At 39.9% G+C, this 17,654-nt stretch overlaps 1 protein-coding gene and 1 pseudogene across 4 annotated transcripts; one reads left to right on the top strand and one right to left on the bottom strand.

The window, feature by feature from the left end:
- LOC108415014 overlaps positions 1 to 17,654 on the top strand; it is a 610,134-nt pseudogene that overhangs the window by 587,091 nt on the left and 5,389 nt on the right.
- LOC108415015 (CMRF35-like molecule 1) lies at positions 10,389 to 12,767 on the bottom strand. Of its 4 annotated transcripts, none has more exons than XM_017687964.2 (4): positions 12,148 to 12,767; positions 11,871 to 12,041; positions 11,266 to 11,299; positions 10,389 to 10,609 (listed from the first exon to the last, which is right to left on the bottom strand). In XM_017687964.2, the coding sequence occupies exons 1-4, from the start codon at positions 12,212 to 12,214 to the stop codon at positions 10,576 to 10,578; spliced, it is 306 nt and encodes a 101-aa protein (XP_017543453.1). In that variant the 5' UTR covers positions 12,215 to 12,767; the 3' UTR covers positions 10,389 to 10,575. The 4 variants fall into 4 exon arrangements, 3 of the variants coding, with proteins under 3 accessions (XP_017543453.1, XP_017543452.1, XP_017543451.1); XM_017687963.2 differs by having other exon boundaries at positions 11,871 to 12,176; positions 12,273 to 12,767; XR_001856947.2 differs by lacking the exons at positions 11,871 to 12,041; positions 12,148 to 12,767 and adding an exon at positions 11,719 to 11,863.

The raw sequence follows: 17,654 nt of genomic DNA, 5'->3' as shown, positions 1-17,654 counted from the left end.
CCAAAAATCCAAAGACAACAACAGCAGAGTTGTAAGTAGTGACGCTTTACTTTGTGTATGTGTTAAATATTTGTTAGATATGGTGTCCGATCACTGCTGCAAGTCACCCTGTAAAACAATAATTCAAAAGTCAGAGGAGTCCGGCTGAATTTGGCATGAGTTTTTCAAACCACAACTCTATTTATTAAAGTCACACACAGAGGCTCAACGAGAAGATCCAGCTTGATGTTTAGGTCTCACATGCAAAATCAATATTATATTAATGAGAATAGTAAAGTAAGTAAAATTTATTTATACAGCACTTTTCATAAACACAAGCCACAAAGTGCTTTACAAAACATAACACAATATAAAATATACAACATGACAGTGCAAAAGATTTAAAACAAAAACAGGACTGGCAGTACCTTAGCTGCCTTGACCATTATCCAAATGCTTGCTTAAAAATGTCGGTCTTTAGTTGCTTTTTGAAAGACTCCACACAATCAAATGATCTTAAAAAAGGGGGCAGTGTATTCTACAATTTAGGAGCGACAACCTGAAATGCTCAATCTCCACGAGTCTTTAATCGAGACCGAGTGAACAGACAGCAAATTTAAATTACTCGACCTAAGAGAATGTGCTGATACGTAAGGATGAAGCAGATCAAGCACATACATAGGACCATGCAATACTCTGACCATGCAATACTCTGACCATGCGATACTAAATAAGTGTAAGGATTTTAAACTGAATCCTATACTCAACAGGAAGCCAGTGTAATGAAACTAACAGAGGGGTAATGTGAGACCATCTATTAGACTTGGTCAGTAAACTTGCTGCAGCATTCAGAATCACCTGCAATCGGTCACGAGCAGACATACTAAGTGAAGAAAAAAGAGCATTAGTAATCAATACGAGATGAGATAAATGCCAGTGCAAGCATCTCTAGCTCCGCCCTTGAAACTACAGACCTCAATTTACTGATATTCCTTAAGCAGAAAAAACAAGATCTTGTCAGTTGTTTAACATGTGTGTCAAACAACAACGACTGATCAAAAACGACACCAAGATTACACAGGCTGGAGTGGACAACAGGTGAAAGAAAACCAAGATTTTGTTTAATCATTGGGGTAACCTTTTCAGGAGCAACAATCAAGACTTCAGTCTTATCAAGATTCAGCTATAGAAAGTTATTTGATGTCCATTCTCTGATAGCTTTAAGACAGTCCATGAGCTTACATAGACTATGCACCTCACTAGGTTTAAATGAGAAATAAAGCTGAATATCATCAGCAAATAAATTATAAGCAATATTAAAACTATTAATAATCTGCTCCAAAGCCAACATATACCAAGAAAACAATAGCCCCAAGACCGAACCCTGCGGAACCCCACAGAATAATGGAGTTGACTCAAAATCTGCAGTAGTCACAGTGAAGCTTCTCTCAGTGAGATATGATTTAAACCAATCTAGTGCTGGGCCAGATATGCCCACCCAGTCGCGTAACCTGTTTATCAGAATTTGATGGTCAACAGTCTCAAACGCAGAGCTAAGGTCAGGTAAGACTACCACTGATCAATTGACCGACCTGCATCAGTCGACATTAACAAATCATTAGAGACCCTCAGGAGAGCGGTCATTGATGTTGTATTTCTTTAAAGCAGCAGTGAGTTGATTGGCCACCACCTTCTCTAAAATTTTAGCCATAAAAGGAAGTTTGGATATAGGCCTGTAATTCTTTAGAACAGCTGGGTCTAAATTTGTTTTCTTTATTAAAGGCTGAACAGTAGCATGTTTAAAATGAGATGGAACACAGCCATTAGTCAATGAAGAATTAATAATAGCTAGAATTGCAGGGCCAATACTTGGTAAAACTTTTAAAAATAAAAATGAAGGTATCACATCCAGAGCACTAGAGGATGGCTTTAATTTCTTAATCACATCCAGCATATCCACTAAGCTGATAGGCTGGAAGGAATCCAAACAGGCAAAAGCGGGTGGGAGACTAATGTTAAATGCACATCTCAGGCTTAATACTGGTTCTAATGGCCATGACCTTATCCACAAAAAATGAAAGAAACTTATTACAAACGTTGAGAGAAAAGCATGGCAATATTGCAGGTGGTGGAGAAACAATATTACTAATAGTATTAATTAAAATCTTAGAATTTCTTTTAGAAGATAAAATTAAGTTGGCAAAGTAAGCAGTTCTAGCTTCCTTTATTAAAGCAATAAAAGAAAAACAGAGATCTTTAAGATACAGGCAATGAACTTCTAACCCAGTAGATTTGCATAATCTCTGACCTACGACACTTCTGTCTAAGAGAATGAACGTCATCAGTCATCCACAGAGCTTTATTGTTGATAGCCCTAGACCTGACCTTTAACGGTGCCACTTTATCCAGGAACAGAACAATTCTCCTTAAAAGACTGCGTTAAAACTCAGCATCATTACAATTTAAATGAAAATTACAACAGAATTATGCAGAAAACTGGTCAAACCAATTTCTGAGTGATAAAACGAGTAAGTGATGTTCTTTTGGGACAGAGAGGGTCAGTATTACCAAAAAGATTAAAGAAAATACATTTATGATCACTTATCAGAAGATCTTCACAGCAGACGTGATCAATATCTAACCCCAGAGAAAAAACTAGGTCCAGAGTATGTCCACCTGCATAAGTAGCACCTGTAACAAACTGTTTAAAATGAAAAGATTCAACAATATTAAGAAGACATATAAGATAATATTCCAGACCACTGCAAGACCGGCACCATGACCAGACAGACATGGAGTACCAATAAAAGAACAGTCTGAGGGGCGTAGTGGATAAATTCCATATTCCGCTGCCAAGTTTCAGTTGAACATAAAAAATCCATGTTCCTCCTTATGAAAACATCATTTAGAAGGTGAGCCTTATTAGTCAGAGAGCGCAAAGCACCCACTGCCCACCATGATCAAAACCACACCTGAGGCATGGGCGAGGCCGATGCAGACCCACCACAACACCGTGAGTACTGGGACAGATTAGCCGCAGGTAGGAAGATCTGACGGGACAGCACTGGCGCCACACTCACCCACCTCCATGCCGGGACAGCTCAGCGTTCGACACGTGGTAGCTGGAATAGAATGCTGGGGATTTAAGGCGCACACTTGTTTCCAGAAACGTTGGGATCTCACTTGAAGACCAGCCCTCATAACTTGCTTTCTCCTACAGTGCTTCTTCGTAGTAGTAGATAGTAGATAATTCACTCACTTTCTTGGAAGAAATGTTCTTTATCAAGTTTTGATTGAGTTGCTGGAGCCTATACCAGCCTTCAATGAAAATATTCTGGTCAGGCCGCCAGTCCATCTCAGGGCATCATTTAAACTCTTGAAATACAGGGAGATTCACTTGAAAGAGGCCCCAAATATTCTGTTGTAACTCCCATTAGAATGAAGCAATCTGAACCAAAAAATGTTATATACCTTTAATTATGTGCAATCGATTGCATTACATGCGATGCTGGTAGTGATCTTCGTTTTCTGGCAGACACATGAAGAGGTACATCGGTCTGCACCTGGAAGTTGCAAAAGAAGGTTAAACAACGCAATGGTTGTCCAGCACCTGCCTCATTGCAGTTCCAACCACAATCAACCACAGCGGCTCCAGCTAATTAACTTCTTCAGACATTCCTGATAGGCTGGATTAGTGTAATATTCTTTGAATAATATGTATGTATGTATGTATGTATATGTAGCCTTATGAACCTCTGACATTGGGCATGATGACCTTATGTGTCGTGCGGCAGATCCAGAGCATCAATTCTATTAGCAGTACTCTAAGGAGATCATACAAACTATGTGTGTACAGTTTAACTCTGTGTCAGTAAAGGGTTCAACTTTAAAGTAGCTGAGCTCACTAATTAGAATGGCTGTCTGACATTTCTGGGCATATGTGTTTCCATTCTGCAAGACATTTAAATACTGCAGTCTGGTAAATGGTGTTGGTCAGTAAAAATAGCTGTACTTTCACACCTCAGTGTGGTATGTTTTTGCATTTTGCTTTATGAAGTAGAAGAACTGCCCCTCCTGCAGTAACAGCTTCAGAGTAGGTAGACGACACAAGCAACAGTGGGAAGATTAGTAGGTGAAAAGCAGATGAATTGAACTTAGATTATAAATGCATTACTGAAAGATAATTCAAAATACATGAACCAAGATGTGTCTCTCTTTAGTTTAGTTAGTACAGGAAATATAAGCAATGCTGACTTACACATACACCATATGTCCAAAAGTTTGTAGACACCTGCTCATCCAGCATTTCTTCTGAAATTGGGGGTATTAGTAGAGTTTGTCCCATTTATTACAGTCTACTCTTCTTCAAAAGCTTTACAGTAGATGTTGGAACATTGATGTGAGAATTTGACTGCATTCAGCCACAAGAGCATTAGTGAAGGTCAGGTACTGATGTTGTGTTTTGCATGCCATTTCAGTAGTAACAGCTTCTGAGAAGGTTAGTGACTCAAGTGAAGGAAAGCAACAGAAGTAATTCACACATGATCTGAAATGCTGATGAACTAAACTATTTGAATTGTGTACATTAGAAAATAAAATGTATCTTATTTGACAGCATGTGTACATGTACATGTACTTTAGGTTAAACGTAAAGTTTTCAGTGAAATTATTCATTGCAGAAATGTAAATACCAGGCTCATCTGGATTCTACTGGCTGTAGGCCTGGGGCTTCTGCTGATTTTGACCATCATTATAACCTGTATGTTGGCAAAAAAATGCAGTAAGTAATGATTATCTTACATTTTCTCACAGATTCTTTTAGCATGCTTTTAAAATGTTGCTATTGTAAAGGACAGGATTAAAAATGAATAACAGAATTTTACTGTTGTGCTATCTTGTGTATTATGAATATTGTGTTATTACATAAGTATAAGTAGGCCACTAATTCTTTAATATCTTCCTCTAACAGATGGAAATCAAACAGAGAGCAGAGGGAGGGTCAGTAACACTGCAGTTCACACAGTCAGTATTGAGGTTCTGGTGCATTTTTGCTGTTGGTGCAGTAGTTAGTGTTGTGCCTCTTTTGCATCAGACTTGTAATTTTGAAAGCTTGTTTGTTTTTAGAAAATGAATATAATAATTTTATGGGCCCTTTTTGGTCACCTAGTTTTGACTTTGTGTAAAATCACATTTGTGTGTGTGAAACAGACACTTATGACTGAAGCCCAGTGATGTACAGTGCTGTGAATCATAGTAAGAAAAAAGTTAAGGCTTTATTTTTCACACACATCTCTATATCAGGGGTGTAGACATGGGTAGGCCTACATTGATCACAAGTCTCCCAATCAAATGCTGAAACGATATTTATGAAGTTGCATTTTTTGGGCTAATTATTTATTTATTTTCATCCATTTTCAAAGTTGCATTTTTTGTTTCACAAATACTACAATGGGCTTTGGCATCAAAGGTAAAACATAAATGGTCCATAAACATTTTCACGCCTGCTATGGCAGTAATTAGCCTATGATGATTAGGTTTAGGTGTTGTTCCTCTTCTTTGTATATATCAGCTGTCAGATTATACCCCACTTATGTCGTCTTCATTGGGCAGAAATAGTCTCTGTGGTGAGTGGACACATGCTTTTAATAAACGCATTGCACTGCCTAAACTACTGCTGCATGCAAACGGTATTTGATTACTGAAACATTAAGAGATTAAGTTACTGAGTATATTGTGTCCACAGTCTTCATCTGCATTGGATCATGAAGATGACGTCATCTACAGCAGTGTAACCACAACAACCAAAAAGAAAACTGTAAGTAAAAATACAGCCTTTTTCACCAGTAACAGTTCACTGTTTTGATCACTTCACAGTAAGTTGAGTGGACATTAGCTGGTTGAAAGCTACACTATATTTCCAAAAGTATTCGGTCGTCTGCCTTCACACGCATATGAAATTGAGTGAGATCCCATTCTTAATCCATAGGGTTTAATATGATGTCGGCCGACCCTTTGCAGCTATAACAGCTTCAACTCTTCTGGGAAGGTTTTCTACAGGGTTAAGGAGTGTGTTTATAGGAATTTTTGACCATTCTACCAGAAGCCCATTTGGGGGGTCAGACACTGCTGTTGGATGAGAAGGCCTGGCTCGCAATCTCCATTCTAATTCATCCCAAAGGTGTTCTATCAGGTTGAGGTCAGGACTCTGTGTAGGCCAGTCAAGGTCTTCCACACCAAACTCGCTCATCCACATCTTTATGGACCTTGCTTTGTGCACTGGTGCACAGTCATGACAAAAGAGGAAAGGACTATCCTCAAACTGTTCCCACAAAGTTGGGAGCATGACATTGTCCAAAATCTCTTGGTCTGCTGAAGCATTAAGAGTTTTTTTAACTGGAACTAAGGGGCGGAGCCCAACTCCTGAAGAACAACCCCACACTATAAATCCTCCTCCACTGAACTTTACACTTGGCACAATGCAGTCAGACAAGAACTATTCTCCCGGCAACCAGTAAACCCAGACTCGTCCATCGGATTGCCAGATGGAGAAGCGTGATTCATCACTCCAGAGAACACGTCTCCACTGCTCTAGAGTCTAGAGTGGCGGCGCTTTACTCTACTGCTTTCAGCGCTTTGCTGCTTTTGCAGTGTTTGGTGATGTAAGGCTTGGACGCAGCTGCTCGACCTTGGAAACTCATTCCATGAAGTGTTTATGCTGTTCTTGAGCTAATCTGAAGGCCAAATGAAGTATGGAGGTCTCTAGCGATTGACTCTGTAGAAAGTTGGTGACTTCTGCGCACTATGCACCTCAGCGTCTGCTGACCCAGTCATCTTATGTGGCCTACCACTTCATGGCTGAGTTGCTGTCATTCCCAGTTGCTTCCACTTTGTTATAATACAACTGACAGTTAAGTTGGAATATTTAGTTGAGAGGAAATTACACGACTGGACAGCACAGCTGGGATCTTATCATGGTACCACGCTGGAACTCACTGAACTCCTGAGAATGACCCATTCTTTCACAAATGTTTGTAGAAGCAGTCTGCATGCCTAGGTGCTTGGTTTTATACACCTGTGATTGGAACACCTGAAATCAATGATTTGAATGGGTGAATGAATACTTTTGAAAATATAGCGTATAAGTGTTTATATAGTTTACAATATAACTTTGACCTCAACCTTATTAAGCATTTAGTTAGTAGCTGATGAAAGATCACTCAAGGTGGTAGGAGCGAGAGATCCTCCTTTATTTCTAACCCTGTCCTATTTTCCAGCTCTCTCAGGCAGTCAGAGATGATGAAGTGATCTACAGCTCTGTGGTTTTGGAGTGAGAGGTGAGAGAGTCTCAGAATGAGGGTCAACAGCTGTGAAATGGTCCGTAATGGACTGTTATTCAATTGAATAGTTCACTGAAAAATCAATGACACCCCAAATGTTGTTAATTGGCCAATCAGTGTTTGGTGTCCCAAAAACTGCTTGGGTGACATGAGCAAGGCAAGACAAGACAAGCTTATTTATATAAGCACATTTCATACACAAAGGCAATTCAATATACTTATTGCTTAGTGCTTAAGAGTGGAAATCAATAAAAATACAAAGTTGCTTAAAATCATTAAATGGGGAATTAAAAGGAAGTACAAAGTACATAAAAATAAGAATATATCTTTTAACAAAGTTAATATGAAAAGGCTTAAATGTTTTTGAAATGATCTTATTGAGGCTAATGTGCAGTAAAAATAGATGTTTAGAGCTCAATCATGAGCAGATGAAAAGAGGAATATTTTAAATATGCAGTTAAAAATCATTAAACTTGAAAATTAAGAAGCAAACCTCAGACACCAAACACATTTTTGCCTTTAAGCACTTTTGTGGTCAGGTGAAAATTGTGTACATTTGATTTGTTTTTTTTTTTCTTTTGTGTGTTTTGTTTTCAGGTGTAAGCGAGTTTGTTTCTGGCCAGGTCTCTTACAATGAAGATACTGCAATTCAAGACATCTTACAACCCCAATTCCAATGAAGTTGGGACATTGTGTAAAACAAAAATAAAAACAGAATACGATGATTTGCAAATCCTTTTCAACCTATATTCAATTGAGTACACTAAAAAGACAAGATATTTAATGTTCAAACAGACACACTTTATTGTTTTTTGCAAATACTCACTCCTTTTGAATTTGATACCTGCAACATATTCCAAAGAAGTTGGTACAGGGGCATGTTTACCACTGTTACCACAACAACCCTCAATAAACGTTTGGGAACTGAGGACACTAAGTGTTGAAGTTTTGTAGATGGAATTCTTTCCCATTCTTGCTTGATGTACAACGTCTGTTCTTCAACAGTCCGGGGTCTCTGTTGTCGTATTTTGAGCTTCATAATGTGCCACACATGTGCATTTCTGATCTTGGCAATGTTGTGAAGATGTAGGAAAGCTGTCCTAGTGATGCTGCCTATGTGTTGATCGAATGATAAATCTGAATCTATTATAACGCCAAGATTTTTAGCTGCTGAGCCAGGTGTGGCTGGAAAGTCGGCGAGGTTTAAGATTAAATCTGGTAATTTACTTCTTGCTAATTTTGGACCCAGAAGGAGAACCTCTGTTCTGTTACTGTTTAATAGGAGGAAGTTGCGTGACATCCAGCCTTTCACGTCTTTTACACAGTCCTCCATTTTCTTTAACCTGTATTGGTCATCAGGTTTGGCTGATATGTACAGTTGAGCATCGTCTGCATAACAATGAAAGTTTACGCCATGGTTACTTATAACTGTGTCTAACGGTAACATGTATAGTGTAAATAGTAATGGTCCTAATATAGACCCCTGCGGAATTCCAAATCTCACTTTTGAATAATTGGAAGATAAATTGTTTACCCTAACGAACTGATAACGTTCTGATAGGTAAGATCTGAACCATGATAGGGCTGTCCCTGTGACTCCAACCATGTTTTCTAACCTTTCTAGGAGAATATTGTGGTCTATTGTATCAAAAGCCGCGCTAAGGTCAAGTAGCACTAAGAGAGATATGTAGCCTTGATCAGAGGCAAGAAGAAGATAATTAGTTATCTTAACTAGAGCCGTCTCAGTGCTGTGGTGTGGCCTGAATCCAGACTGAAATTTTTCATATATATGGTTCTTGTGTAGATATGAACTAAGTTGTTGGGCCACAGCTTTTTCTAAGATCTTAGATATAAACGGTAAGTTAGAAACAGCCCTGTAATTAGACAAAACGGCGACATCAAGATTTGGTTTCTTGATCAGAGGTTTGATAACTGCTAGTTTAAAAGCTTTGGGAACATGGCCCAGACTAAGGGACGAGTATACAATAGTTGAGATAGGGTTTATAATGACTGGCAGTACTTCTTTGAGTAATTTTGATGGAATTGCATCGAGTATGCAGGTTGTGCAATTTGCAGAAGAGATCATCTTCTCTAGCTCCAGCTGTGGGAGGGGGTAAAAAGTTTCCAGACTCTTTTCTACAGCTGTGTTTTGTTCTATATCAGCCAAGTCAGATGACAGCCAAGCTGGATTTGAATTTGATACTGTGGGTTGAATTTGTTGTCTAATATTATCAATTTTATTATTAAAGAAGTCCATAAAAACTTCACTGGTGAGAGTTGCTGAGATTTCTGGTTCATTACCTGCCTGATTTTGTGTGATATGGGAAATCACATTAAACAGAACTCTAGGATTATACTTATTATTCTCGATCAGCGAGGCCAGATATGCTGAGCGAGCTTCTGTGAGCATTTCTATACTCTATAAGGCTGTCCTTCCAGGCAGTGTGGAACACTTCTAGTTTGGTATGACGCCATTTCCGCTCTAATTTCCGAGCTGTTTGTTTTAAGGTCCGAGTTTTATCGTTGTACCACGGGGCAAGCATTTTCTGCCTTATTCTTTTTACATTAAGTGGAGCCACATTTTCTAAAGTGGATCGGAAGGTATTTTCTAAATAATCGGTTAGTAAATCTAGTTCCATTGGGTCTGATGGAGTGGAGACTGGGGTCGATAATATTTTCTATAAATTGTAGGGTGGGAGAAAGGTTTTATTGCGCGCTTTGTTGAATAGCAAGGGGACGTATATATATTATGGCTAAATTGTAGCTCATATGAAATTAAGTAATGGTCGGAGATCGCTGTGGTTTGTGGTAGGATATTAAGCTTGTCTATGTTAAGACCTCGTGTCAAAACTAAATCTAACGTATGACTACAGTAGTGTGTAGGCCCTGTTACATTTTGGGTAAAACCAACAGAGTCTAGGATTGAGGTAAATGCCCTTTTTAATGGGTCATCTACCTTCTCAAAGTGAATATTAAAATCTCCTACAATTATTACTTCATCGTTGCACACAGCCAGGTTTGCAGCAAAGTCACTAAATTCTTTTATAAATTCAGAGTATGGCCCTGGTGGTCTGTAAATGTTAAATAATGAGAACGCCTTCTTTTTTGTGACCGGATTTGTGACGTGATGAAGAAATACGTTCTAAACTGACATTGCTGATGAACCTGTTGCCCACAACAGAAGCTCAGATACAAAAGCTGCAGTGTTGTAGCTTCTTAATTATCGCCACCTCCAGGATCTCAGCGTTTGTGGAATCATTCAGTTGTGTGAAAGACAGAACTGCTGTGACTCTCTGAAACACAAAACAAAGCAGGAATAAATCACCACCTGTATAAATTCACAAACTGAGGAATCAGACTGTCAGTTTATATCTTGTGATGGTGATGACAGATTCTATAATGTGTTATCACTGCGTCACTGGGGGGTTCAGACAGCAAGAGGAGTTACACTCATAAGACTGGGAGTGAGAAAATAGTGGGAAATGCCAAAAAAGCAGAAGCTACAATAGTGTGCTCTTTGCTGGCAGGTGGTGGCGACAGACTGATCCCTTACAAATGCATCCCTTATAGTCTGTGATGCTTTCATTTCTGCATGTAAATTATTATAACATTCAGTCTATCTGCAGAGAATAAGCAGGGCCTGTCAGTCAGCAGTAGTCAGCAATAAATGAAGGGTTTTTCAAATGCGTCATAGCTCACTGTTAAAAATTTGAATTCGTGTTATATCATGTTGTATCTTAACTTTTATGATGTGGTAGCATTTTTTCTAATTGCAATATTGTGATCATTTTAGAATCTTTGATAAAAGTTAGAGAAGTATTGTGATGTATTTTAACAGTACAAGTCTGCTTAGTATTGATGTGGCAATTAATATGTAAAAAATGCACCATAAGTACTGACCAATAGTGACTCATTCTCTTCAGTATTTTTAATATGGTTTTCTACTCACTTGGGTTTCTCAGTGCCAGAACATGTAGTTTCCTCTGTAGAGAAAGGAATAAAGAAATGAAAAGTTAATAGATTCTGAAAGCAATCAGTCACGCCGTATGAAATAGTAATAATAAATGTAATATAAATGTAATACTCTTCTGTCTGTGTGTATACATACATACAAAATCGCTGATGGAATTAAACCTCGTATCTCCATTTGTCATTTTTCAGTTTGACATGATTTCAAAGTAGAACATTGAACTAACAGAAATGACCTTAAATTGCTTGGAAAAACATCTGGTTCCATTGTCTTACATTAAAAGTACAGTATGTTTTTTCCTTCTCCTATAAACCTACCATTTTGGAGATAGATGGATAGATCGCTGCCTGAATTCTACATTACTCATGACAGGCATCGTGAGGACAGCGCTCGAGCCCCATGTACCAACGAGGGGCACAAGAGTGACCGTACCTGGAGTGGTCATACTTTCCTGAGTTTCCTGACTGTTTCTTCTCTTGTAGTCTCAGCTGTTGCTAACATAACTTTAAGCAAAGTGGTGCAAACAACATTACAGCTTGATGATCAGCAGGTATGAACAGTATTTCTGATACATGTGATCTTACTTGAAGGTCTTTCAGTGACAGTGAGGTGAACAGTAACCCCCACATCTCCTGCACTAAACCAGTACCAGCCAGCATCACTCTTCTGCAGACCCCTCATCCCCACACTGACAGATCCTTTTCCATAGTCAATTACCAGCACTGCTGAATTCTGGGATGTGTTAGTCCTCCCCCCTAAGAAACACTTGTCTTTAAATCTGCACCAATTCCTCTTTTCTTTCTTATATTCAGCACTGTAGAAACACTGGACACTGACACTGCCCCCTTCCTGACCACTCACTCTGCTGTTCATCACCGACACAGCAGGATCTGAATAAAGAGGCAGAGAATGAGTTATCCTCCATCATAAATAACACGTCTAAGTTACAGTGAACAGATTCTACTTCACACAGAGAGACGTCTTACCTGAACTGACCGTCAGGTACACATAATCACCGTCATCTGATCCACCACTAATTTCCACAGCACACCAATTAATTCAGCATTATTGTAGAACTACTTCAGAGGAAAGATAGGAGGAAGGAGAAGATTATGTGATACAACTACAGATGGGAGTCGCAACACTGTACACTGAAATGGGCTGATAGGGTTGTGCTTGTTGCTTGTGAAGTATTTCCATTGCATACATGAAAAATGGGCTTCTAGCTGCTTTTCTTACATATTTTTTTTATTATGTGAGTGAATGATCTATGATCATCATATGTTCATCAGTATATGCATGTGAGATCTAAACATTGAGCCAGACCTTTTTTCAGTCTGCACATGTTAATATATGAGGATGTGTGGTCTAAAAATCCTCTGTTAACCCAAACCAACCTCTGACTTGTAAAGTATTATTTCAGGCTTTACTGGGCAAATCCTTCTGGTTCTCTCCTTTTAGCTAAGCTGTCATAGTCAGATCTGCCAGAGTCATTAGCCACACTCTGTAAATGTTTACATCCACTGTTTATGTACAAACGGATAGAATAAAACTAATTCCATCTCCCTTCTTTCTTTCCAAATATACAATCACCCATATGTCCGGCTGGACACTGAAGGCCGAGCCCTCCTTCTACCCACTTCAGACCAGCTGCCCATGCCCTAGCTGCCACCACCTGCCTTAGACTAGCTGCCCACCCTACACTGATATTCTCATGGACTCCTAGCTATTCTTAATACCAATATTACTGCTATTAATATTAGTAGTATAATCACTTGTAGGTAGTTTGACCAGAGGAGGATGGGTCCCTCCTGGTGAGCCTGGTTCCTCCCAAGGTTTCTTCCTCGGTTCTGAGGGAGTTTTTCCCTTTCCACTGTTGCCCCTGGCTTGCCCACCAGGGGGGGTTTGTACATTCTTACACTCCTGTTAAAACTGCTTTGTGACAATATCCGTTGTAAAAAGCGCTATACAAATAAATTTGAAATTTGAATTATTACATAGTGTAGCTTTAAACTCTAAATCACCAAGAAAATCATTGAATTGTAACGGGGAGCGAGGAGGAGGACGCATGTACTGAGATAAGCGACCAATGGGCAAATCCAGGGTCATGGTCAACACGGTCCAGGGTCAATGAGCCAACATGGATAGATGAGGGACCAGACATGACAAACCAGAACCAAACACCAGTACAACTTACAACAGAGAGATTCAAACAGCAAACAAAGACCAGCGGCAAACAGGGCTTAAATATACATGAAAAACAAGGGACAGGTGGAGACAATCAAGGGCGGAGTCATGAAACGAGGGGGCTAAACCAAAACACGATCACATGGACAGGACTGGGAGGGGCCAATCATGACAGTACCCACAGCTTCCCAAAGGCACGCATACCGAGGCACACCAAACAAACAGAACAAAACAGACACAAGGGATCAAAAACAAGGACAGAGCCAAACTAGACAAGGACAGGAGTTGGGACAGGACATGGGACAGGCACAGAAGTACATGGAACAGGAACCATGGGCACAGAAGCAGAAACAAAAATGGGCACAGAAGCAGAGGCAGAAACACTAGTGGAAGCCAAAGGCACAGAAACAGGAGACAACACCCAACACAGGAACAGACAAAACATGAACAGAACGAGGATGAAAAATGGAGGGAGAACAAGGAGGCACAACACAAAGACGCCGAACAAGAGACGAATGGAGGTACAACAGGATGAGGGAAACAAGCACGCAAGACGGACCACACAAAAGACAGGGGAACAGGAACCAAAACAGACACTGGCACAGAAATGGAGCTGGAGACAGAAACCAGGACAGAAACAAAAAGGGGCTCCGGCTGGGGACAGCCGCTCCAACCTGGAGGAACAAACTGAAACGGGACCCACTCGGCTGTTGCCAAGGCTCACTCGAGCGATAGGCAGCTTGCAGTGGTGCTTGCAAACGAGTGAAGTACCACAGTATGGGGTATCTGAATGTTCCATCCGTCTCACCTCGTCTTGTGCTGCAGGTCGTTCCTCCCTGCAGCGTAGCTCAAGATGGGCGGACCCAAGGCGCTTACCTGAGCACTCATCATCCAACTCGAAGACGGGAACGTCTTTCGTCTTCCTATAGGACCGACAAGATGCTCGTGTTCCCTCAGCGCCAGGGGATTTGCTGTCTCCGGCTTGGCAGTGTTGGGACATGTCGAACTCGGGCTGCATAGAAACAGCCGGAGTTTAGTCCCAATGAAACAACCACATACCGGAGTCTCGCTTACTCACTACGAACTTTAGTGGCTGGTCTTTCTGTAACTGGGAGCGAGGAGGCAGATGCACATGCTGAGATAAGTGACTTTTATCATGGGCAAATCCAGGGCCACAGTCAAAACGGTCCAGGGTCAATGAGATCGGGGACTTGATATAAACCAGAATCAAACAACATCAGTACAACCGACAACATAGACAGAGATTCAAACAACAGCAAACAAAGACCAGCAAGGACAAGGGGCATAAACAGGGCTTAAATACACATGGAATAAGAAGGACAGGTGGAAAACAGATGGAGACAATCAGGGGCGGAGTCAAGAAACGAGGGGGCTAAACCAAAACACATGGACAGGACTGGGAGGGGCCAATCACGACATGAATAACTAAATCAATAAACACTTACATTTTTAAATACAAAAATAAATGATAACTGCAGTTTCTTAAGAAGGTACAGAAGTTTAAGTTTAAGTGATACTTTTTTAATCCCACAAACGGGGAAATTCCACCTCCGCATTTAACCCATCCGTGAAGTGAAACATCACATACACACACTAGTGAAGATACACACACACTAGGGGGCAGTGAGCACTTGCCCGGAGCGGTGGGCAGCCCTATCCACAGCACCAATAACAAGTGTTTTTCTATTGGTGTTATCTGTTATTCTAGGCAACACATTTATAACAGGCAATTTCCTGTAACATTTAAAGTGATATGATACTAAAAAAGAACTCCAACAGGTGAGAATCATCATCTGAGTGAATGAAAATATATTTTTAAAAATTACTTCCTGAATTCAATTCTCTGCTACAGAATCGTGGCTCCCTCAAACTGCACCCCACCAGAAAGAGGTGTAAAAATGCCCAGCCGGAGGTGATTTGATCAAATATAAGCTTTTAAGCAATTTACTCAAACTCCTCCCTCCATTATTAACCTGTTATTTTCATTAAAAATGCATCGCAAAGTGAAGAAAATGGGTCCATTATGTTGGGCTAATGATAGAAACAAGAAAAATACAGCTCTGATCTTACCTGAGATACAGAGGAGCAACACAAAGAGAATTAAAGAACTCATGACTGAGTAAAAGTACGTGTTTCTGTAAGAGGCTCCAGTGAAAAATACTCTTCCTGCCTCTGAGTGAAGCAGCTTGACTGCAGTGCAGTTCCTGTTTTTTTTTTTTTTTTATTTACTCTACCCGCACCCCCTCACCCCCACTCCTGCCCCCTACTCTCTACCTCTACCGTCTCTTGCTGTTATTGACTGTGTAATAAGGCAGAGTCCCACTTTAATGGATGAATAGATGGGTGGATGGATACTTGGTTGGTTGGATGCTTGATTGGTTCGATGGATGGATGGATGGATGGATGGATGGATGCTTGGTTGGTTGGATGCTTAGTTGGATGGATGGATGGATGGATGGATGGATGGATGGATGGATGGATGGATGGATGGATAATACTTTGAGCTGCCACTGGTATGAAAAATGCTCTATAAAAAAAGAGATTATTAATAAATTAAAGTATATTTTTGCTTTTGGGATATGCTACATTACATTATAACAGAAATAGATGAAGGCTCAATATCAATCAAATTTAACAAGAATTCCAAGGGATGCCAATAATTGTGACATATTTGTCATTAAGAAAAATGTTTAGTCTCTCTCTCTCTCTCTCTCTCTCTCTTTCTCTCTCTCTCTCTCTCTCTCTCTCTCATATAGATGTTTTGCTCACCCTTCTTTATCAGGATGCCAGTATGTAAAGAAACAAGCCTGTGAACACTTTAAATAGTCACTATGGGTGTGCTCTGCCTCCTGCTGGACTGATTGCGAACTGCATTAGTCCTGATCACTTAACCCCTCAGTTCAGTACAGAGAAGACGAATTCTGTTGCTGTTAAAATGTCACAGGTTACTCAGGTACACTTTGATTTACCAGCATCTTTACTGAAACAGCTGGTCTACAGAATTTATCTTCATTACCTCTCTAGTGAATCGTGAACAGTGTTAGGAGAGCTCATCTATTACAGATCACTCATCACATCTCTCAAACTCAAATAGGATTACTTTACTTACTACAACCTGGAAAAAGTAAATCACAATATTTATTAGTTTATTTATTAATTACATTATAACTGTATGATATGTTTAAGTATAGTATTAACTTAGAAATGTGGCTCCAGGACTGAACATTGGCTTTCGTTAGGATAATTAAAGTAGCTAATAAGTTAGCAAACAAGCAAGGATAGCTAGCTAGATAGCAACCACATAGCTGGCAGTGGAAAAGAGGCCTACCGCCCCGCGCTACTGTGGATGCGTTAGGCTAATGTAGCTAGTACAGGCTAAGTGAGCTAGTGTTAGCTAGCTAGCTACATTACTTAGCTAGCTATTGAAGCCGTAATTCGCCCGTTTGTGTCGTGTAAGTTAATATGCATGCAGAAACCACTCGTCTTAACCCAGGTCAAAAAGGACATTTCATAGATACTGTTTATCAAATAATAACAGAATCCAGTCGAGTCTGTTTGAAACCATCATTAAGTCAGTGGGGTTGACGTCGAATTCTCTGTGCCACCTTAAAAAGAACTGCTGAACTATTTAACCCTCCTGTCCTCTTCACCTCCTGCCCCTTACTTTAGTGTTCCCGGTCAAAATTGACCGGTCTGTTTTAACTGCTCTTAAATTAGCACAAAAACCATTTTTCACCACCATATTTTTATTCAACATTCTTTAGCTGTGAACAATGTCTCAAAGTAGTGTTTAACCTGAATTTATAGAATTAGACATAAAATAACTGCAGTGTAGAGTGAGTGAGTTGGGGGGTGTGTATGAGGATGTTTTCTGTCTGATGGATGAATATAGTCTGGATACCCATTCATTTCCTATGGCGGTCACTTTTGACCGGGAACATCTCAGGTGTAACAATTGATTAATTAAACACTCAAAATTCAAAGAAAGAGGTGATCATCACTTTTATATGTTCAAGTGCATAGTGTGGAGGATATCATAAGGCCTTGAGGCAATCAGATGAAAAACACAATATTTATGAGTGTTTTAAGTTGTAAATCGGTCAGATTTGACCCAACGACAACAGGAAGGTTAATCTTTTTTTGTGCTAATTTAAGAGCAG

This window comes from Pygocentrus nattereri, chromosome 19 (genome assembly GCF_015220715.1).
Source record: "Pygocentrus nattereri isolate fPygNat1 chromosome 19, fPygNat1.pri, whole genome shotgun sequence".
Classification (NCBI taxonomy): Eukaryota; Metazoa; Chordata; class Actinopteri; order Characiformes; family Serrasalmidae; genus Pygocentrus; species Pygocentrus nattereri.
The sequence above is the reverse complement of the archived record's forward strand: the minus strand, read 5'-3'. Positions and strand labels throughout refer to the sequence as shown.

Excerpts from the sequence above, each read along its gene's own strand:
- LOC108415015 (XM_017687962.2), bottom strand. The coding sequence starts at position 12,159 with ATGAACAGCAGAGTGAGTGGTCAGGAAGGGGGCAGTGTCAGTGTCCAG. Across the intron at positions 11,300-11,870 it reads TGTCACTGAAAGACCTTCAA|AGGAAACTACATGTTCTGGC; the intron begins GTAAGATCACAT and ends CTTTCTCTACAG. Across the intron at positions 10,610-11,265 it reads TCTGGCACTGAGAAACCCAA|AGAGTCACAGCAGTTCTGTC; the intron begins GTGAGTAGAAAA and ends TTTGTGTTTCAG.